The sequence below is a fragment of the Falco punctatus genome (genome assembly GCF_963210335.1).
Source record: "Falco punctatus genome assembly, chromosome: 13".
In the NCBI taxonomy this organism is placed as follows: domain Eukaryota; kingdom Metazoa; phylum Chordata; class Aves; order Falconiformes; family Falconidae; genus Falco; species Falco punctatus.
Genome location: NC_137593.1, coordinates 12,346,668 through 12,373,035, shown reverse-complemented (window position 1 = coordinate 12,373,035; position 26,368 = coordinate 12,346,668). Strand labels below are relative to the sequence as shown.

The window sequence follows — 26,368 nt, the reverse complement described above, 5'->3', positions numbered from 1 at the left end:
GCACAGTCCCAGGCATTGCTGGACTGCTCTGGATCTGCGGAGCAAGCTGGAAACGTGGGGGTAAGGAAGCAGTCACAGGAATTCAATGCAATTCAATCGTCTGCAAAGCCACATGCCCTGCAGCGCTGCGGCAGAAAGAAAGGAACAGAATTGCCTTCACCGCAGCCAAGCGGATGATGGATTTCTCTGGCTGGGGAATGAGCGTAAAAAAATTCAGAGCACACTGATCCCATAGAGGAGCTGGGGGAGAGGGAACTGGTAAATCAATCTGCAAGTTATTTGCCTTTCCATGCCTGTGCCAGAGTCATAAGGACATCTGGAGGTCTGCCATTACCCCTTCCCCAGGATCCCCCAGTCGGAGGCAGTTTGAAGATGCACAGAGTAGATGGACTCTCTTATTGCTGGTTCCTTCAGGTCAGCACAAGATGGTTTTCTGAGCCAAAGCACGTTTTTATCTTCATTTAAATGGTATTTTTCCTTTAGATTTTCCTTGAAATGAAATATCGAAACTTTTCAGATGAAGAACACCAGAATGATTCTGCAAAATACTACCTGAGATTACAAAGAACTTCAGTCTATTCAACACTCCATCTATCAACAAAGCTCAGATCTGATGGGAACTCAGTTTCTTTCCTTTAAACAGGTTGAGATGGTTTTAGGGGAATGTTCTCACCAAAGCCCTGGCTCTGGTTCTGCCTCCACTAGCCTTACAATTTCAGCCAAATCCCAAGAGAGGAAAACAGCCAAGGTGGACGTCAGAGCCTTCCTGAGGCTACTCTGGCTCAGGAGCCAAGTCATGTTCTGATGAGCCACAAGACCAGAGAGCAGATGAGCACACCCTTGCTTTCATCGGGTAAGCTTCTGAAATTCAGTGAAACAGATCCAAGACATTTCCCTGCAGTAACATTTTTCCTGTTGCTAAAGGACATCAGTGTACTCCCTCCAGCCTCCACCAGGTAGAGAGGGGAAGAGGGTGACAGCCACTCGGCTCCAGTGCTGCACAGAGAGATGGAGTCAGAGCCAGCCTGGTCTTCCAAACCTTGTCCCCATGTGGCTGAAAGGGCAACAGTAGCCAAAGTGACCATCAAAACCAGGGATTCCCAATGTGACTGGGGGTCTGTGCTTGCCTGGAACTAGACTGTAGGGAGCCTATCTTCAACTGCAGCAATGTTGCTCCTAGACTGAAGCCCAGCTGGGGATTTTTGCTCTGCAGCAGGATGTCCTGCATGGCCAGGTGGCCAGGGAGGGTTGACAGGGCAGAGCTGAGGTGGATAGATCTTAAAATGAAAAACAAAGGATGGGTGAAGACAGGGGCTAGCAAGGAACAGCTCTGGGCTGAAAGTCTTTAGTAGGGCTAGACTCATGCACACAGAGGTGCTGCAGGTAGCTGGGAAAGAGTGGGGTGCTGAACAGTGTGGATTTGAGCAAGGCATCAAGAATGGCCTCTCAAAACCGCTTCAGGACTCAAATCTAATATCTTCCTCCATTTTATGCCAGCATGACCATATCGGCTTCCTAAAAACAGCCCCACTGGCCCAACCAGAACTCGTCCACCTCAGACCAGGCTCTGCACCTCTGCAAAATCCCATCAAATGTGTCTGGGTCCTGCTAACCCCACATAAAGTTGGCAGGAAACAAGAAAGATGGGGAACAACAACAAGGAGGTTGTTCCTGCACTGTGCTAGGTCCTACAGTTCCCATCTCTGTGTTGGTGTACAGATGGGTCCTAACAGTGCCGAAATGTAGCAGTTTTCCATCCCATGCAGCAGTCCAAGGCTGCACTCCAGCCCATTGCTATATGCTGGGAAATATAGATGCTGAACTGATTGCTGTGGCACATCAGTACAGATCCATAGCTGTGGCAGCTCAGGGAGCTGGTAGCCATTCCTCCCTGCTCAGGAGCGATGGGGGCTCCCAGCATCCCCTTCCCTTTGGGATGACAAGCTCAGTGACAGAAGGGTACTGGGCTGGACGGCTGCTTGCTTTTGGGTTGTGCTGTGCCAGGGATGAGAGCCTGGGGGCTACAAAAGCTGTCTATTCCCAATGCAAGTAAACTGGGGGAGCTCAGCTCACTGCTACTGGCACAGCTCAGAGAAGTGGGGAAATCACTGTTGCTGGGAGAAACCCTCCCTGGGAAATCTCGCTTAAAGGCAGGCAAGAGGGCCAGGATAGGCAGGCAAGAGGGCCAGGATAGGTCTGATGTCCTGGCATCTGCTGCCTTGGCCATTTGCCATGCCCAGGACTGGCTTTGTTTCTTTGATTGAAGGAGGAGAGATGCTGGTTCAGACGATAGCACAGAGAGATGGTGGAGAGAGAAGCTCTAGGGGTCATGGTCAAGGAGCCAATCTGCTCTTTTTGGGTCTAAATCACTCCTGTTGGCCTTGGCAGGAGGCTGTGTTCTGTGCCTGAAACAAGGGAATGTGTCTAAACCAGAGCAGGGGCTGACTCCTCTCTACCAGTTCCCCCATAGCAACACCAGTGCTAGAAGGCAGATAGAGTCCCAGGAGTGCAGGGCTGGGCCTCGCTCAGGTCAGGCAGCTGAGGAAAAGCTGGCTGTGAAAGCAGCACAAGTCAACCCAACCCACAGGGTCTCCTGGGCTACAAATGAAGATTTCTTCTCTCATGGATGTATTAATTTTGCACCATAATTTGGGGAGGACACAGAGGTTGAAGGCTATGTGTGGCTGTGAATGTCTGCACAAAGGAAGGGAGGCACCACGAAGGGAGGGCAGTCCCAGTTCAACCAGAGGTCTGCCTGGACTGGAACGAGTGACCAGCAAGATTCCTCTTGCTGGACTGTAAAGCAGAGCAGCCACACCTTGGTCCATGGTCCCAGCCCAGCCTCAGAGAACCCAGCCATAAGCATCAGGGTTAAAAAGGGTGAAGGCACATTAATTTGACATGAAACAAAACATCCTTTTTAAGATTTCTGGAGACCTTTGAGCAGTACTTGGGTCCTTGTTCCCACAAGTCTTTGACTTTCCTCAGCTGGAAATTAAGATGGGGGAGAGACTCTGATACCCCTTTTCTGGGCAGCAGCAGAGCCCTTAACTTGCACACGCTGCCCTGCTCCTGCCAGCGGGGAGATGGCTGAAGGGGCCCGTCCTTCGGACTGCCAGAGGCTTGCAGCAGCTTCGCCTGGCGTGGGCATCAGCCAGCTCATGGCGACAGGCTGGAGGAGTGGGAGAGACTGACCATGCCTGTGGGACAGGGGCATCCCCCGTGGGACCAGCAGGTCCAGTGACCCTGGGACGGAGACGGGTCCCTGCAGGCTCAGCCAGGGACCTGTGAGCCCTGACCGAGGCACCGATTTGTCACCTTGTCCCCGAGCTGCCAAGCTATCGCAGAGCGGGGCCACTCTCCCCGGAGACTGCCGGCTGCCGGTGGAGCTGGCCCGACGGCTGGTGGAGCTGACCGGGGCCATGGGGAGGGTCTGGGCAAGGACCAGTGCCGGAGAGCCCCGCAGGGGCCGGAGATGCAGAAAGGACCCCCGGGGACAATTCAGCATCCCCCGCTCCCCACTCCCTGCAGGAGCCGAGGGTGAATCCGCCCTTAACAGGGCCCTTTCCAGCTCCCCGGGCTCTGCAGCCGTCTCTTACCCGACGGGGCGGGAAGCCGCGCTAGGGCGAGGGGCTTAGGCACCGGGACTGCTGGGGGGCTTAGCCCTGCGGCGTGGGTCAGACCCGTGGGGCGGGCGGCGCACAGCCGAGACCCCCCATCGCCGCGCCGAGGGGCTTGCGGCTGGGGAGAAGAGAGCGACGAGCAGAGTGGGCAGCTCCGGAGGGGCGGGGATTTGGGGGCAAAACGCGCCGGGGGCCGGGGGCGGCCGGAGGGGGGGACTCGGGGGGCACCGCAGACGCTGGGCCGGCCCCGCGCAGAGCGGAGCATCCCCGGTCCCGGCCCCCACGCCCGTCCCGGGCAGGGACCCTCCCCCGGCGGCGCTGGGCGAGGGGGGCGCCCCCGCCTTGACGTCAGGAGAAGGGTTTATAAAGGCGGAGGGCGGCGAGGAGATCCCCAACGCCGGAGCCGAGCCGCAGCGGAGCCGTCAGCGCCTCCCCGCCGCCGCTTCTCCGTGCCCGACCCGCCGGCGAGATGCTGTCGTGCCGCCTGCAGTGCGCCCTGGCCCTGCTCTCCATCGCCCTGGCCCTCGGCACCGTCTCGGCCGCCCCCTCGGACCCGCGGCTCCGGCAGTTCCTGCAGAAGTCCCTGGCTGCCGCCGCCGGGAAGCAGGTGAGAGCCCTGCGACGGGGCGGCCCCGGCCACCCCTCGGGCAGCCCACTGGGTACCCCGGCCATCCTGCTGCACACCCACACTTCTCTGCTGCAGTCCCCCCCTTCCTCCTCCAGAGATCCCCCTGAATTCTTCTTGCAGACCCTCCATTTCGCCAAGAAGAGCCCCTGGCTCCCCTACTGCATACATCCAGCTTTCCTGCTGCAGATCACTCCAGTTCCCCGCTGGACACCCCAGTATAGAGCACCAGTTTCTCACTGGACCTTCCCAGCATCCCTGTTTCAGACCCTCAGTTGCTTGCTTCAGACCCCGATTCCCTGACGGATTCCCCAGTTCCCTGCCAGGGCTGAACCAGTGACAGGCTGGGCAGCTGTGGGTGTCAAGGGGAGACACCCCTCAGCCCAGCCCAGCTGCGTGCTTGCTGGCAGGGGATGAGGAGCAGCCACTGCAGGGGCAGAGGGCAGAGCCCCCACCAAAGCTCTCTGGGGCTTATCCAGGGCACTGAACCAAGGCAGCTGCCCAGGTGCAGCAGGAGGATGTCCTCATCCATGCAAGGAGACAGCCAGGTCTTGGAGGGACAAGAGAAAAAGTGACCCCCAGTGAGAGGGTGACCCACCTCAGCCTCCCCTGTGAGCTCACCCAAAGACCTTTCCCGTGTCACTTTAGCAGCAGCCTCGCAGCAGCCTTGCTGAGCCTGGCACGGTGTGCTGGAGCAGTGGGAAGGGAAGGCGGTGTGGGGCTAGCTTGAGTTCGTTCCGTGCCACGGCCAACAGCAATCTCTTCCCCACACCAGGTAGATGTCAGCGCCCTTCTGCTCCGCTTTATGCCGTAGGCACAGCTGCTGCGCAGCAGCTCTTGGGCTGGGCTCTTTGGAAAGCCAGGGCTCCCCTTCTCCTCCAGAGTCCTGGCATGTCGCTAATCTGGGCACAAAGGTATCTTAGAGGAACAGAGTGGTGAGCCCCAAAAGCCAAGGAGTAATTGTGGTCTCTCTCTCTCTTTTTCTCCCTTGTCCCCCAAGGAACTGGCCAAGTACTTTTTGGCAGAACTGCTCTCAGAGCCAAGCCAGACAGAAAATGAAGCCCTGGAGTCTGAGGACTTGTCCCGAGGGGCTGAGCAGGATGAAGTGAGACTGGAGCTGGAGCGCTCGGCTAACTCAAACCCCGCTCTGGCGCCCCGGGAACGCAAAGCGGGCTGCAAGAACTTCTTCTGGAAAACTTTCACATCTTGTTAGCTTTTGAAACCCATCTCTCCTCCCTGTCCATCCCTGCCTTCTTCCTAGCCCCCCGCCCTGAGCAGAACCTTCACCACAAGAGGCGAAGACTGTAAATACACAATCCACGATTATGGTAAAATTAAACAAACAAGGAAAAATTGAGTTTGATTTCCAATTGTTTTAATAAAACTTTCTGTTCCAATTGTACACAATTTGCTTGAGTTGTGATTTCTGACTAGTTCTTTAATGACATGCACTCTGCGACTCTTTCAGATGTACTATTTTTAATTCTTTGTTGCAATAAAGTTTGTTTCAAACAGTGATGCTAAGACTTGGTGGTCAATGGGAAAACCTAAGTCACCTCTCTGGCTGCTCCTTTTTGAAATGCAACTCATCTCAGGGCAGCAGCAGCAAACAGCATGCGCGTGCACACATATGCACACACACACACCATCTCTTCAAGTGTGTTTTTTTTTGCTGTGGGCTTTCTAAGGGACCAAGAAACGCAGTGGTATTTTAGATATCAAATCCCTGTAATTGTGGCTGAGTCAAATTGACAGCACTGGCACTTCAGTCAGTCTAGAGGATTTACACCCATCACCAGAGGCATCACTATAAATCACAGCTGTGTATTCCAAGCGATGGGGATAATAAAAGTGGTTCACAGTACAAATTTACCCTACACATACCTCATTCTCTCCTCAGCCACAAACACTAAAAGGTTTTCTTACCTGTCTTACTTTACTTCTTGCAACATCCCCGGCAAACACTGCTTCAGGGATTCCTTCTGGAAGTTTTCCTTTGTTTTGCTGTGCAGGGGGAGGTTTGTATCCCTGTAGAGCTGAGACGTTAACCCCGTGCCATCAGCCCCTCTCCACCCAATAAACTGGTTACAGCAGGTTTTCTACCCACTACATCACCATTAAAGGCAATGTTAAAAGGTTCAGTAGGGCAGGAGACAGCATTGGGGAAAAAGCATGCTTCTCCCAATGGCAGGGAAATTCTTCATGCTCTTGCAGAGTCTCTTCCTTTTCTGGCTGTGCTGATTTGTGACATGCGGTTGTGGGTGAGCTGGAGCCGAAGAGTATGGATCCTGCATAGGGGGTGGGTATCACTGATGAGAAATTCATTATTCAGGGTTAAAGGTTAACAAACATTTTGTAGCCATCATACGTGGAGGAAAGGTGAAAAATGGGGGATCTTAGAGATGTTCATAGGTGGAGGACTGAGCACAACCCCAGTGGAGGAGGATTCCCTAACTGAGGGCATGTTAAGTTGCCTGTGGTCTGCGCTGAGCGTAGCTCTCTGTGAGACATCACTCTTGATGGCTCATGGGCCGTTGCCTTTATTCTTGGTCTGTGCCTGCCCTGCTTTCCCTGTGGGCAGGGGTTTGTTAGATTCCAATGGGGGGCAGGTGAATCCCTTGTCACTGGGAACTATGACAGTGCCCATGTGAAATCCAAGCCCTGCCACGCTCCTCACCACTGAGCCTGGCTGGGCTGCTCCACAGCTAACTGGCAACAGGCAAGGGCAGCGGGGACATGCACGGGGAGGGGAGATGCCGGCATTGCCCCCTCCGATCCCAGAGGCAGGACTGGGTGCTGCCTGATCCCTGCCTGCTGCTGCCGAGGGAGCTGAATCCTGCACCCACTGCAGAAGCCTTGCAGTGGCATGATGCTGCATGTCCCCAGCCCCCGGGAGCCTCCCCTCCTTCTCCCTTGTAAGAGGGATAGGTTTTGTGGTGTGACCCGGGTAAATGTGGGGTCCCTGGCCCCTACTGTCCCCCACGTGGTGCGGTGGGGTTAGGGGCTCTGTCCTCCTTACCTGAGCTGGCTGCATTGCAGACTGGGCAGGGAACGGTGATCCTCCTGGTGCTTCGGGGGACAGGGGGGGCCCTGGCACACAGGGCACCCTTTTTCATTCCCTGGTTTTCTGTGACTGGTGCAGCTGTGGAAGGTGCAGGATTAACTCACCCCTGGGAGAGGAGCAGGCCTGGCACTGCTGGCGGGGGGAGCCTCCAACAAAAAGACCTTTGAGAAACACAGGTAAGGTAGATCATTTCTCAGCCCTAAAAGCAGAGTGAGAATGGGACCCCATTTGAAAGTGTGGAGACAAACTCCCTGAAGAGAGAGCGACAGTCCTAGCTCACATCTGATTCCTTTGGTGCCGTGCATCATCAAGGGAGCCAGGTTTTAGGCGATTCAGTAAAGCAAAGACCTCCCTACCCCTGGCGCCTCGTTCCTGTCTTGACCGAGCTTCCACTTAGCTTTCCAAAAGCAGCTAATTCTTCAGTGCAGAGACAGTCTCAAGGCAGCAACTAAGAACAGAAAGGGGGTGGAGGTGCCAGGGGCTTGAATATTCTTATGCACAGAGTCTGTCTTTCATGGGATATAAATAGATCACTACTCACCTGAGGTTTTTCCTCTTGGTCACTATGCTCAGCCAGTGCTTCTGAAAGGCATTTAATCCTGCCAATTGCAGGAGTGAAAGCCATCACAAATAAGGATGTAGATGATCCTCAAGCACAAGCAGGAATTAAAGACAGAGTGATTCACATGCTACACCAGGCTGTTTCAGCAATACAGCTGGCGACACGGCACAGCAGCTTCTGCAAAGCTTAATGAAGATATACTGGTGGAGGCATGTGCGAACATCCTCGGTTCAGAGGCAGAAAGACAAACCTGCTCCTTCCATCAACTCAGCAGCTCCTGGAGTTTGGGGAGATGGGTCCCAGGGCATTAAATACAGCATCACCACATGTAATTGCACTGCAGCAGCGCCAGCAATCCCAGGTGCTGGGAGCCACACAAACACAATGCAAGAGGCGATCTTGCCCTGCTGAGCTAAAAAGACTAGAAACACAAAGAAATATTTATTGTTTCTCTTTGACAGGTGAACATTGTGGGGTAAAGAGATTAAATGACTATATTTAATCCTTGGCCACGCAGCTACAAAACAGTGTTCCAGGCTGGGAAGACTCTTCCTGGGCAAGGCTGAATTTGGGATGTGCACGCAGGTCAGCTCCCATGGGCCAGAGCTGCCAAAAGGGGAGAGCAGTTATTGTGAGAGGTTTGCAAGTGATGTTCTCTGCAGCTCAGAGCCAAGTCTCCATGGAGGAGCAGCCTCGGCATGGGCCTGAGGGAGGTTAGGGGCTGTGATGATCCACACGCAGCTGATTCATCTCCCCTTTTAAACTCAGTGTCACGGGCAGACCCAGAGCAATCCCTATTCTAGCAGGTGCCTTCAACCTGGTGATTCATCTGAGGCAGTCCAGAGAAATGTCTGCGAGGAACCACATAAAAGGGATTGAAACTGCTGTCTGAAGAGTTGCTTTTAATGAAAACTAGAAAAGGTTGTATAGGCCTGGAAACACACATCCCCTGATGGGAAGTCAGTGGCAAGCTTTTCAGCCATCCCCAGCAGCAAACTCACCAACTAACGATTCCAGGGGGACTCATTCACTCTAGCAAGCAGGACGGGATTTTTTTTACGTGCAGCCCAAATTGGTAAAAAAAGGCAAGTCTTCCTTGGGCCAGCAGGCTTGTTGGTGACAGATAGCTTGAAGCAATCCTACCTGTGGTGCAGAGGAAATACCTGTGGGATCCAGATTTCGTAGCCTGAGTCTATTCTTGCACCCGCTAACTCCTTTCGGCTCTGCAGAAAAGATCAAGAGCCTGGACCCATGGGCACAACTACTCTTCACCCAGAACAGCCAGTAAGATGCTCTGTGCTGCCTTTGCCTTTACTCTGCCTCTGTGGCTCTTAAAAAGCATTACACCATCACACTGATCCACAGCCACCAGGAGCATCTCAGATTCCCAGACCTCTGCTCTCACCACAGGAACTTCATCCCTTTCACCCTGCCAGCTCCAAGCATCTCTGGGGAGCATCAGAGCAACCCCAGCCCCCATATGGGTCTGCACCAGGCGTCTGGAAAGAAGCACTTGCTACTGCAACTGAGTCCTAATTCTCTGAAAGCAAAGCAGCAGCTTGTTTATTGACCAGGGTGAGAAAAGCTATACCTAGGTAATAAAAGTTATTATGATAAAGGAACAGACTGTACTCTGCTCTCTGAATACCTCCTGACTCTTTGACAGCCTCTTACCAGAATAATGCAATAAAACTCACTTACACTGAGCATTTTCTTCTCCTTTGTCTTTGTTCTATTAGACAATTATTTGTTAGTTTTTGTCAACACCTAATTGCACTTGGGAGAATAGCTGTTTGGCCATATGCTGTGAGTACCTCAGAAGACTTTTTTGGATCCCAGCCTTTGGAGATTTACCCCATAAACGACTTGTAGAACACACACAAAAAAATATAAAATTTACAAGGTCACAAAAAATCACCACATTCAGTTTTTTTCTCATACGTGTAGTACAAATGTCAGTTTGTGCCATGAACTAATATTTCCAACATCATCTGACATCGAAACCCACCTGGTCATTCAATTAACAACATCAATTTAATGAAGGTCCCCAGTATTTCCTACGGAGAGGTTCCCTGAGAAAGCATAAAATGATGCACTCAAACCCAGACTGTGTTCATCACCTGGGTTGGCTGTTGGACCAGAGAGAGAGGGATTTGGTCCTCCACACAACGCCAGAGCATGCCTCCCGATGCTCTCTGCTGCTTGCCTCCCCCTCCCATGCAGCTGGCTCTTGCAGCCAGCAGCCTGCTGTGCTCCGTGGTGCGGAGGAAGGAAGCGCTCCTGGCCTCCAGCCCTGGCAAAGCATTCCCAGGAGGGGACCTGAGAGACGCTCCGAGCCCTCCCTTGCTCGTCCATCACCCCTTGTTAGATCACCCTGGGCACAGAGCAGAAGGCACTGAATCCCACCGGCTGGCAATAAGCCTGGTGCTGCTATGCCCCGAGGCAGAGCGTTTGCTCCCTTACACAGATCTGTGTTCTGCCTGCAAGGAAAATCTCTCCTCTTGCTCGGGACTGAGGTTTAAGGAAGAAAAAGGAACCAGCTGGAAATTGGCTGTCACATTTGCAAGGCTCTTACGTAAATCTTCGCTGCCACCTCTTTTCTTCCCTATTTCACTTCTTGTGCCTGTCAGGGTTTGTGATTCTTCCCAGGGGCTCAAATACAGTATTTCTTTCCCTGTGCCCCAGCCTGTTCCCCAAAGGGTGCAATGTGGGGGGACATCGCTGAGCACGAGCCCGGGAACGGGGTGCGCTGCAGCCAGCAGAGAGAGCCAAAGAGCGCAGATTGCCCTATTGATGGCTGGATCTGTGAGCTGGTGCTTAGGGTGGGTGTCCCCTGTGCAAGGGGCTGCCTGGGCTCTGGCTACGACCTCACCACAGGCAGATGGGCTGGAGACAGGAGTCCTGCAGAGAGGGGGGCTCCCCATGGAGCGGCACTCTTGGGGAGCCAGGGCTGTGTGAGAGGCTGCAGGCAGTGCTGCTGCACTGACCAAGATTCCCCGCCCCCCCCCAACCTAAGTGCCTGCTTTCCATTTCTAAAGGGCATTTTTCATGTCAGAGATGCCAATTTTTAATGGATTAGAAGAAAGTTAAATAATGTGAAAGTAAGTGAACTGGTCTAAGGTTAAATGCAGTGACGTTTGTTCTAATGGCAAACCTGTAAGAAACTGCTTCCGTGCACATCTTCTTTCCCCTGGCATTCTTTGTTGTTTTTCAGCATCCAAACAATTCCTTATTCGCTCAGCTCTTCTGAAACTTCACAGTCTAAGCAGCAATGGCAAGGGCAGAGGGAGGAAGGGCTGTGTCCAGTTAAAGACAGGGGATCAGATGGCCCGTGGTGGCAGCACTTTGTCACAATGTGTGGCAGTCATTGTTTCCCAGAAGTGAGAGCTCCAGGCTGCAGGAGACTGCAACTTCCATGGCTGACTGAGAGCACTGATTGAGAGTGAAGAGCTGCCCCTTCTTCCCCAGATAGATGCTGAACTGGAGAAGCTGCATGGACAGGTCCCACCAATTCCCAGTCACGCCAACCCCAAGCCATGCCTAGATGACAGGTCCCAGGAGGACCCAGGGGATCACAGAAGGACTGAAGCCATAGACACTGGTGACAAGATCACACCAGAGCTGGTACCAAAGCCGCAGGAGAAGAACTGGACCATCCAGAAGGAGGACCTGAAAGAGGTTGCAGGCATCCTTCAGGAAGCCAGATTCATCCGGCCAAACATAGGAGAGCTCCCAAGAGCCCTGAGGGTTTGTCTCCACAACCCAAACCCCACCCTGGTAGAGATGACCCTGAGGATCCTCCAGTAACTGTCCACAGCCATGGGTTCAAACACCAAACAACACATGAAGGACTTGGGCTTTCCCCTCATTGCTCTGTTTAGGGAAAGCAAGAGTAGCATGAGAGCTGCAGCCCCGGCTGCCGTGAACGCCTGGGCTGCACAGATCAGCATAGTGGAGTAGCTGGCTAGGCAGGACATTTCAGAAGATCTAGGTGAAGAAACACCATTACAGAAGCAAGAACTGATGCAGTGGCTGGCTGAACAGCTGCCAGCCCTCAAGTCGGCTCCCTCAGACCTGCTTCAGTGTGTGCCTCGCCTCTACTCTTCCCTACAGGACAGCAACAGGGACGTGCAGCCAGCCTCGCAGGCAGCCCTGCCTTTCTTCATAATGCACCTTGGCTTTGAGAAGATGACAGAAGCCACCAGTGAGCTGAAGGCAGCTGCAAAGGACCATGTACTTGCAATACTAGAGAATGCCAACGACAATCTGTCCGCCCAGTCCACTGCTGCTGCTAAGCCTCTTTCCAGACACCCTAGAGTCACCACCATGGCTGCTTTCCCCTCTGTTCTAACCACAGCACTTGCAGCAACAGCCTTGTCTTCACAAGCATCAGCTAAAGAGCCAGCACTCAAAACCAGTGAAGATGAGAAGCAGCGTCCCAGAGAACTCAAGTCAGGAGAAGCAGCCCTGAAAGACATAGTGCAGCCAAGGGAAAAGCACAAACGAATTCCATTCTGGAGGATGGGGCCAGCAAACTGGGACCTATCTTCATCATTGTCCCCAAGGGGAAAGAGCAGAGAATGAGGGATGAGAAAGGCAGCAAAGTTCTGCAGTGGAACTTCACTGCTCCCCAAAACAAATCACAAAACAGGAATCTGGCAGGTCAAGAGTTTCTTTAGGAAAGCGTTTCAGTAAGAAACCTCAGCATGATTCAAACACAAGATCTGAAGTCACCTGTCAGCATGCAGGAGATGCTCCCTCAAAGCTAGGGCCCACCTGCTCTCCGGGAGGAAACTTCCGCATGGTGGATGTGGCTCCCCAGAGGCTGCCCCCACGTGCAGGTGAGAAAATGAACAGCCTGGTCTCCGGAAAATACTATCACTTTGGACTGAGGGATATAATTCAGTTAGAAATGATCCCTGAATTCTAAACCCTGCCTATCTCCGACACTGATGACACATGTCATAACACCACCTCCACCATTAATTCCCTTACTTGTCACATTAGCTGTGGTGATACTGACACCAGCATCCATGCAATGACAGAAACTGAGCACATCCTGAGACAGAAGAACAAAGTAGAAGCCATGTCTGGTCACATTAATGAGTTCCTTATAGCCAGCTTTCAATGACTCAACTTTATCAACCAGCCACAGGAAGCAGATAAGAAATAGGGGAAGGAACAAATCGTTCTGTGATGTAACTATGTCTTCCAGGAGAAGGAACTGGGTCAGCAGGCCTCAGTGGAAGTGCTTAAGGATGTAACGAACAATCTCTTTACCTTAAAGCCAGACATCATGAATGCAGACCATTAATGTCTTGGTGAAGAGGGTGATGGAAAAATCTGACCAGACAGATTTTTTTTGTGCCTTGCTGAAGCTGCTCCAAGGCAGCCTGACTGCTGAGGGCAGCCCAGATAAATTTTCTGACCTGTCGGCCAACTGCCTGTAGAGGAGGACCACCAGGCTTCTCCCAGGCACCATCAGCACCATCAGCCTGGATGAAATCCTCTGGATGCCCGTGTACTCATGAAGGCTCTCGCAAAGGAAAAACTGAGGCAGCACACAAACAAACTCCACTGTGGACCCTGAAAACTCTGCTGTAAAAGTTGTGCAGGCTGAAAGGAGTGAGGATCCTGGACCGCTTCACCCTGATTGAGGACACAGCTGGCTCTGAGGTGGAAGCTTACCTCCAAAAGACATTTAGTCCTACTGCCAAGCACGTGGCAAACAAAACCGAAGTAGGAGCAGGGGAGGAGGTCCCCTAGGCAACTTGCAGGGTTGCAAAGGACAAAGCAGGTTTTAGAGAGCATCTTCTAGAAAATTTGCTCCAAGAAGAGTTTGAGGGAGGGTTTAGAGGAGTTTTATATGAATGCAAGAAAAAACGGCCCAAGGGGAAGTTGGAATCTTTCCTAGAAAACCTCTCACTCTTCTTTCAGAGCTGTGTGAAGCAAAGCCTGGCCATCATCCAGGCAGAACAGGACACCAGAGAGCGTTTTCCTCCTCCCTTGGGGATGTACCCTGAAATGGAAGCATCTCCCCTTAGATCAACAGGAATCCCAAGAGGGACCATAAAGGGAAAGAAGGTGATGCCATCCTGCCAGCTGGAAAACCTGCCATTCACCTGCAGCAGCAACACAGCCTTGAAAGCAAAGCAACCCACAGCAGGCTCCCCGCCAGCCAGCTCCCCTCGAAAGATGCCAATGTCATGCTTCTCCCTTCTTTCCACGGCTGCACAACAGTGATGTCCCAAGGGACATGAAGAACCACCAGCAGATATAGCACTGGGACCTCAGAACCAGCCAGCCCTCCTCCACACACACATCAATGGCCAGATGGCACGAACCACGGATCAATAAAGAAAAATCTCCAGCATGAATACCAGGTGAGTTATCTGTGGGCTGCAGCCCCCCAGCGCCAGACCTGGTTTCTGGTTGATGTCTCTGTTGCTGTCGTTCAGAAGAGAGTGGGGCAGGTAGTGCTGGGGCACAGGTACTCAGCTGGGGAGCGTGTTAAAAGCATGTGCTTACCTAGGGAGATGTCACTCCAGCTCAGGCTGGCTCCTTGAGTGGGCATGCAGAGGCTGATCCCTTCCCCAGGGGTGCAGGTAAATAAAAGAGCAAATTGTTGCTCTTTCCAAAGAGGAGACAAGTCTTAAGACCAGGAGATGGGCAATCCAGGCAAAGGGAAGAGGGTCTTCCAGGTTCCCTCTGCATTTCAGGGAACAGCTATAGGGTTTGCTTTTTTCCAGAGCTCACAGTCTTCGTGCTTCCATGTCACAGTACACCTTTTTAGTCTTTAAAAAAATGTAAGTGGGTGAGACCAATGCCTTAAGACAAAACTGAACCCAGAGCACACAAATCCAGGCAGCGCACAGGGCAGAGAACCAGCCAGGGTGCTGACCCTGCCTGGACAACCTCCACAGGGGTCCTTCTGACGTGGGATTTTCTAGCAGTCAAAACATTCATGGTCAGTAAGGTATCAGACCACCAGTGCCCAGGTTCCCAGCTGGGAGCTGCCTGAAGAGATCTGGGCTTTCAAACAGCATCTCTGCCTGTCCGCACAATGACCATCAGCTGCCCAATGAGCCTACCAAGGGCAAAGGCTGAAGTTTCTGTTTTCTGTTAGGTAAAATCAGTAAGACATAGGCTTTCAAATCCATTTCCACTTGTCAAACTGAGGGAGTTCAGGAAAGCAGAGTTGCTATGGACAACTGCAGAATGCCAGTGCCTCATCCCAGCCCATCCCTCCCATGTTTCCCAAGGAGCGCGCTGTTATTCTCATGTAAAGCCACCTTGATTTGTCTTGTCTGCAAGTTCCTGAAGGTAGGAGCCCTCAGCTTTGTGTCAGGTACGACAGTAAGCACTTCAAGGATGATCACAAAATTGCAAGGCTTACTTGATAATAGACAATTCAGCCAATTACAAAATGCTATTAAGCATTCATACTCAGGCAGGGTGACTAGCTGCCTGGTGAACATGGAAAAGCAGTATTTTTAATTAAAATAAGAAAAAAGGAATACACAGTCTGATTACTGGACAACAAGAAAAATACACCCCAGAGATCTCAAAGTGTAATTACCCTTTCTGAGTGGCCAAAATTATTAGTTTGCTGCACACTATCATTCTCTCTAATGCTGCTTACAAAGCCACAGCGACCCCCTCACCTACCCCTTTCTCCCAGTGTTGCACCTGCCCAGAGGCTACCCCAGTACCCATGAAATTATGCTCTGGTACATCCATATCTAGTTTCTGCCTTTTTTTCTGACTGGGTAGCTGGAGGCTTCACAATGAGAACATGGCTGACACCTCTGCAGTTTCTTTTCTTCAACTCCTTCCTGCTCTGTCCTTGGGACACCCTCCCTTTTTTTTTGCTAGACACAAGCTTTGAGGCTGGAGTGGAGCTGTGTAGCTTACATGCAATGCAATTGGGTGTCATTTGCGTGGTCTTCCAAAAGTAAATTCATATCCATGTTGAGCTCTGAGATCAGGTGACCGGACACGCTGTTCCAGGAGGTTTCCTTCAGGGCTGTGCTCCCTTTTTTCTGGTAGCCAGTGCCCCATGAGCAGCTGCTTTTATAGCTTCCTCCCCACCGAGTCCTGGAAATGTTCTGTACAGATGCACAAACATCATTCCAGCACAGCTACCTAGGAGGGCTGTCCATTTATTGCCCTGCCACTCAGTTCACACTCAAACTTGCCCAGTAATAGTGTTCCCCTTGCAAAAGCCTCTCTGGCAAGGTGCTATCACCAGTCTGTTCTCCTGACCCACGCGGCAGCTGCAGTGCTGCATCTGACACACTGCTAGAGGAAAAGCCACCGACCATCAGACAGCACTGATATGGTGAGGCCACACATTATGTTGTAGTCAGAGGACACAGGCAGATGCCTCTCCTATAATGCTGAAGGCCTAATACATTCCTTAAGGATTCCAGAGACTATAGAAAATGGGGGAAAGTTATGTGTTTGGAAGCCTTGTGGTATTTGCCAGGCAGGCAGACTATTCATCATGATGCATCACATTTTTAGAGTGCCTCGGGGCCCTTGCCAGCAGGCAGAAACCTCCTGTAATGGGTGCAGCACAAAGTCAGAGCAAGTGATAGTCCCTGTCCTGTAGATATTACATGTGATAGGAGGTAAGTGCATCAGCAGAGATGTCCTGGAGCAAGTGGCCTCTTGAATATTCTCAGTGTGTTCTCACGTGTGCCACTCAGCACAGCCCCTGAGCAGCAATAAGGACTGCCCTGAACAGGAAGATCATGATTTGCAAGTTATTCTTGCTTGCATCTCCTTGCTCCTGGCAGAGAACAGCACGCAATGGGGCATCATACTCCAGTAAGGATCTAGGTGCTTGTTCTGGGGTTTTCCCAATACCAGCTACATTTGGGTAGTGTTAAGAAAGAGAGCAAGGCTTAGAAATATGCTTTGCACTCAGATCTGGATGGTGGAGGCCTGCGTCCTGGAAGACCCATTTCCAGCACATGTAACCCAGCCTGCCAGGAAATCATGCCTTCTGTCAGGGACATTTTGTAATTTTAGAGAGTCCCCCAGAGACAGAGGAGCAGGTTCCTGCCTGTGAAGCAAGGGTTAAGAAATGGGTCCTAACACACATGATAAGACTTTGGGGTCCAGGGATGCTCCTACCAGCAACACATCCTGAGGTTTGCTGGATGGCAATTCAGTTTTGCCCCATCCTGCCTCCCAGACAGCCAGTCCTCCAAGCTGTTCTTTCTCCCTCACAGGAGGGAAAAAGCAAAGACCAAAAGAGCACTTGGGTCACGAGGCGAAGGCGGCGAGCAGCGAAGAGCTCATGAGGGAGAGCTGACCTGGTGGTACCTTTTGCTCTTTTCTGGTTCAGTCCTCTTCCATTTGCCGGAATCATGACCAAACTGCATGCTCAGGAGATAGCAGGGTCAGGGAGATCAATGAATTATAAATAAATACAGTATAAACAGATCAATCAGAGGGATAAAAACATTTGACAGAGCCACACTAATTAAAAATATAATAATCTAGATAGCGGACATTTATTTAAAATGGTGCAATTACAGCTTTTAATCATCCAGGTTTAAATTAACAGCAGCAGCAAAGTGGCTGTGCAAACGTGTTATCTGTAATGAACTGATATTAGAAAGCCAGCTTGGTGATCTCTTCCTCTCTCAGGCTAATTCTCCCTCCTCTCATTGTAAAATAACCTTTTGGTGTCATTTTCTTGTAGAGTCTTGAAGATGAAGACACAATATTGGAGCTAAATTAAATCCCCTTCACATATTTCTCCTCTTTCAAGCTGTAAAAATTGCTGGTATCAGTCATTCACTCTCTAGTGCTGACGCAACCACACTTGAGGAGAACATCTGGGGGCCCCAAGAGTCATTATAGGGAAAATAAAATCCTATATTACAATCAGTCAGCAATTAAAAGGCAGGATGCAGGAGGGCCAATCCTGCAAGATGCTGAGCAGTCTTGGTGGGGAAATCAAATGGTAGACTTGTGATGCGCTGGGGCTCTTTTCTTCTTCACTGGGTTGATTGAGACCAGGCTAGAAAATTTCTACATCTGCTCCTGCCCAGCACAAATGGCCTTAGAAGTAGCTCATGTTAATTCAGGTCAGTGCTGATCCAGATCTTACAGGTTTAGTACCACCAGCTAGTGCCGTCTGCAGAGCCGTGGGGCCAATGTTGCCTCGGCTGGGCAGGTCCCAGCCAGGCTTGGCACTCCAACAGGCATGGTGTAGCTGAAGGCAGCGCTCAGCTTGCCATGTGAAGCCCCCGTGGTTAGAGGGGGCTTGACGCAGGCACAGGCAAATCAGAGACACAAAAGCTCTCTGCACCTGGCATGGGTCTGACTTAGCAAAGTGATGGGTCTGATCCGCTCTGGGCAACTGTCATCTTTCTTCCACATATGTATCTACACCTGCCCTGTAAAAGCATCTTTCCTACACAAGAGCCCAGTGTCTACCAGCCAAGACACTGACAAGTGTTCAGTGCAATGACGGAAGCGAGCAGATTTACAGACACATGGCAAGCAAAACTGTTGAAGGCAAAACCTTCTAGACATGGCTCTCCTGAGGTGTGTTTGAACCAGCAGCCAAGGAGAGGCAATTCTCCACCGGCTGCAGAAGCCCTCCTGGTCTGCAGCCTCTCCTCCCTGCCAGCCAGCATGCTCAGCTCTGCCCTGCCCCTGCCTTTGCTCTGCCCTTTTGTCACAGTCCACACAGGGAGAGTCACAGCTGGGTAGAAACTGCCCCAAAAGTTTCTAAACTCAAGACTCTGCTTCCAGCGGTGCCCCTGACACAAGTTCTGCAGCTCACGCTGGTGACAGAGCAGTGTGGGTCCTGCTCACAGCGTTGGGATGCTCCACATCTCAGCTGGATTTGCTTCTAGGCTGCAAGGAAAGAGAGAAGATGAAAAAACAATCTGCAAGAAAAGTAGTTTTGGAAGTAGAAAGATTTCTGTGTAGGAAATTAACACCATGCAGCAAGAGCATATGTGTGACTGTGTGTGTGCGTGCCTGCACACGCACTTCTGCGTGCGTAAGTCACGGCTCTTTACGGAGCTGCTCACCACCCAAAAAAATGGGTTTTGGCCACTGTCACCACACGCAGTTATCTACCTACATCCATAGTCCAGAGCACATGACTAAAATCAGGAGCCCTTCGGAAAGGGAATTTAATCTAATTAGCACCAAACCCTCCTTTCTTTTCTGTTTACCAGAAGGGTGTGCAAACATACAGTGAGAGAGCAAGTGAGAGTCACACAGTCCGCACAGCCGCAATGGGCAACGTAATTACCTGGCCTGCACATTAAGATTAATAAATATTAACTTTACTTGTGTTTTTACTGTCCACCTAAGATGGAAACAATGAGCTTTACTACTTAATCAAATTAGAGCTGTAAAATTATTTCCCTTTTAGAAGGTTCATTTCTGTTTTGCTGGCAATTAATGTTGATGATTTGAGCCCCGTCTTTAAAACATTTTGAAATATGGAAAATGGCAGAAGTGCCACAGTGCATTAATGGAGCCATAATACACATCAGGTAATAAAGCATGAAGAGCCTGTTTACTTTGAGTACTCTAATTATTTAAGAGCTTTTAAAAAGAAAAAAAAACCAACATGTGAAAACTTTCATTTCATTTAAATTTGTTTTATAAAAACAAACAGAAGAAAAAAGAAACAGAACCCCTTTTTTGAAGTGTTGCTTTGAAATTTACGACAGGCAGGCCAGGTCCCAGGCAAGCAGCGAGGAACAAATTCTCCCTTTTGTTTTCCTCTTGCTTTTCTCTCTTCAGCGTGTGTGGGGCAGGGGGGACCACTCACACACTGGATGCTCCTGCACTGTCACAGCACTAGCAAAACTAGCCGGCTGCAACAAGGCTTTTACCATTGGTCAAATTCTACTGTCCATGCTGTTTCCTCATCCTCTTCAGAGCAGTCCACCCTGCTTCTTGCCTCTGCTGTGTCTGGATTCCTCCTTCTCCAGCTCCTTTTCCAGCCAGCCCCTCCTCATCCAGGACCCCTGCTTCCCCCAGGGCCTCCCCTACATGCAGGGCACTCTCTCCTCCCTCTGCTTCTTCTGGGTCTTACCTCAGCCTATGCCCTCCCTCATCCAGTACCTCTCTCCCCTTCCCCTTAGAGCTATTTAACTACTTAACAGGAACCAGCCACAGCTGCACCTTATCCACATCAGCCAACCCACCTCCCCTGAAGCCATCCCACAGCTGTATATTATTGATGTTCGTTAACCTGCCTTCATTCCTCTACACCATCTCTGGAAACACCTCAAGGAATCAATGCACTGCCTCATAGCAGCGTGCCACCCGTCACTGAGCTGCAGGGGACATTGTCATTGCCTGGTCTAAAACATCCAAAAACCCCCTCAGCTGTTCCTTCATCTGAGCTGCAGCTCTCTGGTGAGGCAGTGCAGCTCCCACAGCTCCCTTGCCTTTGCAGAACCAACAAGGTTTAATTCCTCTTCTTTTCAAAGCAGCACCAAAGCAGCAGCACAACTGAGGCAGGATGGGACCTCTGGAGGTCTCTGGTCCTTCCCCCAGCACAAAGGGGGCAACTTCAAAGTTAGGTCATGTTGTTCCAGGCCTTGTCTTGCTGAGGTTTTTTAGTATCTCCAAGGACAGAGATTCCCACACCACTGCCCTGACTTGGGACCATACCATTTGTTACAAAGGTGATTTTTATTACGCCTTGTTGGCATTGCCCCTGCTGCAGCCTGTGCCCGTGGCCTCTTGTCCTTTTGCTGTGCATCTCTAAGGGCAGTCTGGCTCCAGCCTCTCAGTTCCCCCACCAGTAGATGAAGCCAGCAGTGAGATCCTCCTTGTCTTTCTCATCTTCAGGCTCAAACAAACCCAACCCTTCCCCCTCACCTCATACATCCACTCCCGCCACCCCAGTGGCTTCTCACAGGCTTTCTCCAGCCAACTGTCCTTCAAGCTGGATGGTCCAGCCAATCCTCCCTGCACCCACTGGTTCTCCCATCCCACTTCCCCCTCCGTCATGTGGCTACGGAGAAGATAAGATTATATGGAAGAGACCGAATGGCTGATACCAGCAAGAGGAATCATGGCCAAATCCTGGCGGTCTGCTGTGATGTGCCTCAGTGATGCCAATGGGCGGGCTAGGGCCAACCTCTCCATACAGCACTTACGCTGCCGTTTATATCCAAGCACAGAGTTTCCCTGCCCAGCATCCTGCAGCTTAGGGAGTTCTGTACCACAGCCTGGCTGGTGGAGGTCTCAGCCTGCCCAGCCCGGGTGACACACATTAACTTGCACACTCCCACCCGGGTCACATCAGGCAGCACCATGCAGCCGGTTAGCATGGGATTCGTTCAAGACCTTTGTGAGCACACAAAGAACGAGGCAGCGCAGAATCTGACCCCAGAACTGATGGCCTGGTTTCCTGAAACACGGCTGTTCTCCCTGTTGCAGGGCATGGATTGCTTCACCAGCCAAGTGTATTTGCAAGGCTATACAAGCCAAGATAAATTTGCCCCCAAAGTAATAACTTTTCAATTACCTTCATTATTCCTTGCTCAACACAAGAACAGCACAGCACCTCTTGAGGGAGCAGCTGAGTACTTCTCTCCAGGGTGCACATTTATTATTTTAAGAATCATTTAATTTTCCATCTGAACAAAATGGGCAAATGTAGGTCCCGAATAACTCCAGGGCCCCGTTCAATACCTTGTCGCGTTATCCATCATGGCAATTACACATGGTAATTCGTCTCTGAGAAACTTCAATATGCAGATCTGAGAGCATTTGAGGTACCTGGCATGGCTCACAGCTCTGGGAACCCATGGAAAGAAGTCATCATGACTGGGAAGCATGCCATTACAGCCGAGAAACTCAGGCAAAGTCTTTAGTAATGGGACTTACAGCGTACCTGCAGCCTGGCTTTCCAATGCTTCTCCCAAACTCTGCCTTCCCACAGCATACACCCATCCTTGTCCATGCAAGTCCCATTGCTGGGGACAATGTGATTTACAGTATGTATGCAGTGATGCTCTTCAAAACAGGTTCCTGATCAGGTCAGGCTGAAGGTTCTGCCAGTGTGAGAAATGTGGCTAAATGCCACCACAGCAAATAGTCCATTGGAGAAACCATTTACTCTCTGGGGTCTGCAGAGCAGCACTGTCTCTTCATCAAAGTGACCTGCAGGGCTTGAACCAAAACCCACTGAGGGATGAGGAGAAAAGCAGAGCTCCCTTTGTTTGTTCTTCATTGTCACAACTGTTGCAAAGCTGCTCTCTGGCATTTTCCTGGATACAAGGAAATGTACAGGTACGAACCTGTGCCTGGCTTTCATGGTTTTTGCAAGGAGGAACAGGTAGGTAGGTAGGTGAGCTGAAAGAGTAGAAATGGCAAGCAAGGCTGCATAATGCATCAGCAAGTTCTCCACAGAGCTCACGGGAGGCAACGTAAAAGTTTGGCTAATTGGAAAATCATCTCAGCTGGCTGTGGAGGTAAAAGGCTGCTCCTGAATTATCACTGCTCAGAGAACCATTACTAAGAGGGGAGCAGAGAAAAGATATCTCAAGTATTTGCATTCCCTGCTATTTTCCTCTCTTTTCTCTATCCAACTGGTAAACAATTTATTTCTTTACAATTCCCCAAATTATCACAAGCCTGGAAATGCCTAGCTGTCATCTCATTTAGCAAACGCTCCCCCACAGTGCCAAAAAGCATATGGGTCACCCAGCTCAATCAGAAGACAAGCATGACAATGCTTAGATGTTATCATTATTCCTGGTATCATCCCACTTCAAACTGCCCAAGGAATACAGCTATCCCACAGCCTACCCAAAGTTGCAATGATTTTGTTGAAAGGGGGTGTGACTGGGGAAGCACCTCCCGTACCTTTATGAACAGGAGCAATCCCCATCTCCCCGCTGCTGCTCGCTGCCTGGTGTGACACTGTATTTGTGTCTAGGAGGGCAATAACAGGTCTGAAATTGAGCTTATTCTGTAATATGCGTGTTTTTTGCCTAAGGTGAGGTCTCACATCCTCTGAAAGAGCAGGTGCCAAGTAACTGATGACCATCTTTTGTATGCCCAGCTCCTCCCTCTTCTGAAGGTTTAGCTCTGCGCACCAAAACATTTGGCTGGGGTATTTTAAGCCAACAGTTTGCTGTCTGACACAAACCAGGATGCCATATTCAGGTGAACATTTCCCAAAATCTAGCTAGGTTTGCAAGAGGACTCACATTCTCCTCTAACCAACTTGGTGCGCTCCTGCCGCACAAAATGCGTAGAGGGCACAGTGAGGCAATGGGAGGATCCAGGTCCCTTCACCAACAAGGTCCTTCAGAGTGGCCAGAAGAGCCTCTTTGCTGCTCCACTTAAACCTTTGCAAGAGGCTAAATCAGCATGTGTGCAAATATAAAACATGTGGCATGTGTAGCTCTTTCGTCTCTGCCTCCGTCTCCCTTTTGAAAAACAAAGCACTTAACTCTAATTGTGTAGAGTGACTCCAGCAAAGAGTATGTCAGCAGTGTGAGTTGCAAAGCAAGGAGCTTAGCAGATTTTTCAAGCAGTGTGGGGTGGGCTTTTTCCAGGAAGACCAGAGCATACCAGCACTGCCAGACACATGCAACAAGGAGAACCGCTGTGTTTTGGTAGCACTGACGGACCAAGGAGCTGTGTAGAGATGCTGATCTCACTGGGTCTTGCACAGATGAAGACGTGATATAGCGAACTTTCTTCCAGCATAGTGTTTAGAGGATGCTCTTTGTTTCCCTTTGCTGGTGACTGGAGAATAGCCACTATCAAGCATCTGACACCATGCAGGGGACCCAGAAATAACAAGAAAATAATGTGGCTAATTAGCATCATGGATTACTTTAACCAGCTCCCTCTGGAATACCTTCATTGAACAGGGTTAGATTTCTTCCCTTCCCCCTATAACTGATCCTTATATTTAACTACACTGGAAACCTGGCTGTGCCTGGCTCGGATGGAGTGTTTTACTGCTTATGTGATCTTTGCAGATAAGAGACACTGCTGCTATTGCACAGGTGGGGAAGTGGCTTTTAGGGAGGTTGTATCTCATTTGGGAGGCTGCAGGTCCAGCCACCTTGAGCTGTAAGACCAAGGCAGGGGCAGAAATCTATGAATAGAAGCAGTAATTCCCATGCCTTGTATGGGAGAAACAAAGCTGTCATTGTCTTCATCCTTTCAGCTGATTGGAGAGGCTAAAAATGACAAATTGTCAGGTGAACAGCCCATGTAGGAGAGAGGAGATGGATGGGTTCCAGCAGAGGCCAGACTGATCTCACAAGGATAGCGAGTTTCCTGAACAGCTTACTCAATGGATGACGATGTCAGGCAGTTGGAGAAAACAGGATGGACATCCCTTCTGGACAAGAGTATTCAAGAGAATGAAACTGATACGGTCAACAGTCAAGGTGAAACTGCAGGATGCAAAATCTTCTGTCTCATGAGCTGATCAACACATTTTCAAAGAACAGAAAACTGGGTCCCTCCAGAGAGGGACTGATCACCCCACGGGTAAGAGAATATACTGGACTGGAAACTCAGCATCTAATCTGGATTTTTTTTTTTTTTACATATATATATATATATACCAGCCACGGATAAGATCTTTGAAATAGGAACAACATTATGCTTGTTTCCCCAAAACACTGTGTCTATTTAGATCATAAATTCTTTAATATCAAGGCTCTGATATCATCTTCTCTTCTGTGCTGTCACCATTTGTCACCCCACTATTTCATATGATGTGTCCGCCTACAGCCAGGGATGGTGTCTGCCCCAACACAAGCCTAGCAGAGGGATCAGTGCATCCTAGAGCTCTTCATGATAAATCTGGACTTGGTTTTCATGTTAGACTAGAAAGAACTATGTTTGAATCACCTAACTGTACAAAATTTTCATCTTCTCAACAATAGTTTTCTTCTGACATGCTGAATCCCTCCCCTGCACCTCTTCTTACACTGATACAGAGCTTTTCAAAGATTTCAAACTAATTGTGCACAGCAGCAAGTTAATATGATCAAAGGAGCTAATAGGCTTTCATATGTATTTACATGATACAGGGCTCCCAAACTCAAAGACTGGATCAAGAGATCTGCAATAAACTGCATGGGAATTATTTGTCTGCTTATTGTGCAGCAGAGAACTTGTCTCTGCTCCATTGCAAAAGTCAACGGGGCATTTGCCTGGGCTGAGACATTGAAGCTTTCTCAACAACACCATACAGCTTTCACCATCTTCTATAAACACAGGAAAACCTCAGTAGCTGGCATTAAGGTAACTGAGATCTTGGTACAAAAGAGAAAAGAGCAGATGCCCGCAGTTGTGAGCCAGGCTTTGCAATGCTGGGAAGCAGAGACTTTCTGCTAAGCAAGGGGCACCAAGGCAGGCACAACAGGAGGAATGATCAGAGGCTGAGAAGGAAACCACTTATCAAGGAATGGGTTTGTTTTTCAGGAAGATCAAGCAAACTTCACCTAGAAAAAGCAATGCTATCTTCATCGCAGAGTATTTAAAGTGAGTCAGGCCAAGGCAAACATACTGATGGAGAGATGCTGCCCTAATCCAGGCAAAGCCTAACAGGTCTATTCTATTTACCTTGTGGAAAAGTGGAACAATTTGAGCGGCAGGCAATGACAGAAGCCCATGAGAGATAAGTAAGGCTTTTTTTGTAGAAAAGTCACATCCAAGTCTCTAGATCAAATCAAGCAGATGAGGGATGTGAACCCAAGTTTCCTGCGTTCCTCATGTCAGTTTCTCAGTAGCAGAGTGGGGTGGGAACCCCTTGGTTTTTTCATTAAAATTTGACAAATCCTTCTCTTTTTCTCCAGTTCTGAAGTAGAAAACACCAAAGTTTTAAACTTGTACAATGTTATTAACTTGTAAAAACTGTTTTAATTGAAATGTTCAGTTTCAGTGAATTCAAGATTTGTTTTGCTTTGACCTTTAATGCTATATGAGATAGATATATATATCTCTCTTACAAACTCTGGGTTTGTTTTTGAATTAAAACAGATGAAAAACGGAAGTCATCCAATGCCAGCATATGAATACAGGATAATTTGAGCCTTTTTTTCCTAGACAATATTATGCTGAAATTGTTGTGTTTTGAAAAAGATTTTCATTTAAATTAAAATAGCCTCTTTTTTTCATAAAAAACTGTAAAGCTTTTCTGGCCACCTCTTTTAGGGTTACAGCTGATTATCATCTCCCTTCTCCTGGTATGACCCTATCGAATACAAAGTGCAGCCCACGCCTGCAGCTGGGCTGTGACCAGCTGAGACGAGGAGCTGTGCCATGCAGCGCTACAGGTGCAGCGAAGGGGGACAGTGGGGTTGGGGAGGAGGGAAGAGTATTGCAGAGCTGGCAGTGTGGCTTTGTAATCTCCCTTCATGTCCCCTGCACCTCAGTTTTTGATCTGTTACTATGAGAAGACAAAAGAGGACATGGGGAGAACAATACATTATGTGTTACTATTGTAACCTTCT

The 26,368-nt window shown here is 50.0% G+C and overlaps 1 protein-coding gene across 1 annotated transcript in view; it reads left to right on the top strand.

Moving 5' to 3' along the window:
- The first annotated feature begins 2,188 nt into the window (after positions 1-2,188).
- Positions 2,189-26,368, top strand: part of SST (somatostatin) — a 50,307-nt gene continuing 26,127 nt past the window's right edge. The window contains exons 1-2 of the mRNA XM_080409509.1: positions 2,189-4,230; positions 5,249-26,368. The exon at positions 5,249-26,368 is cut by the window's right edge and continues 26,127 nt beyond it. Coding sequence (XP_080265635.1) covers positions 4,093-4,230; positions 5,249-5,461 — 351 coding nt within the window. The 5' untranslated portion in view covers positions 2,189-4,092 and the 3' untranslated portion in view covers positions 5,462-26,368. The remainder of the gene's footprint in view (positions 4,231-5,248) is intronic.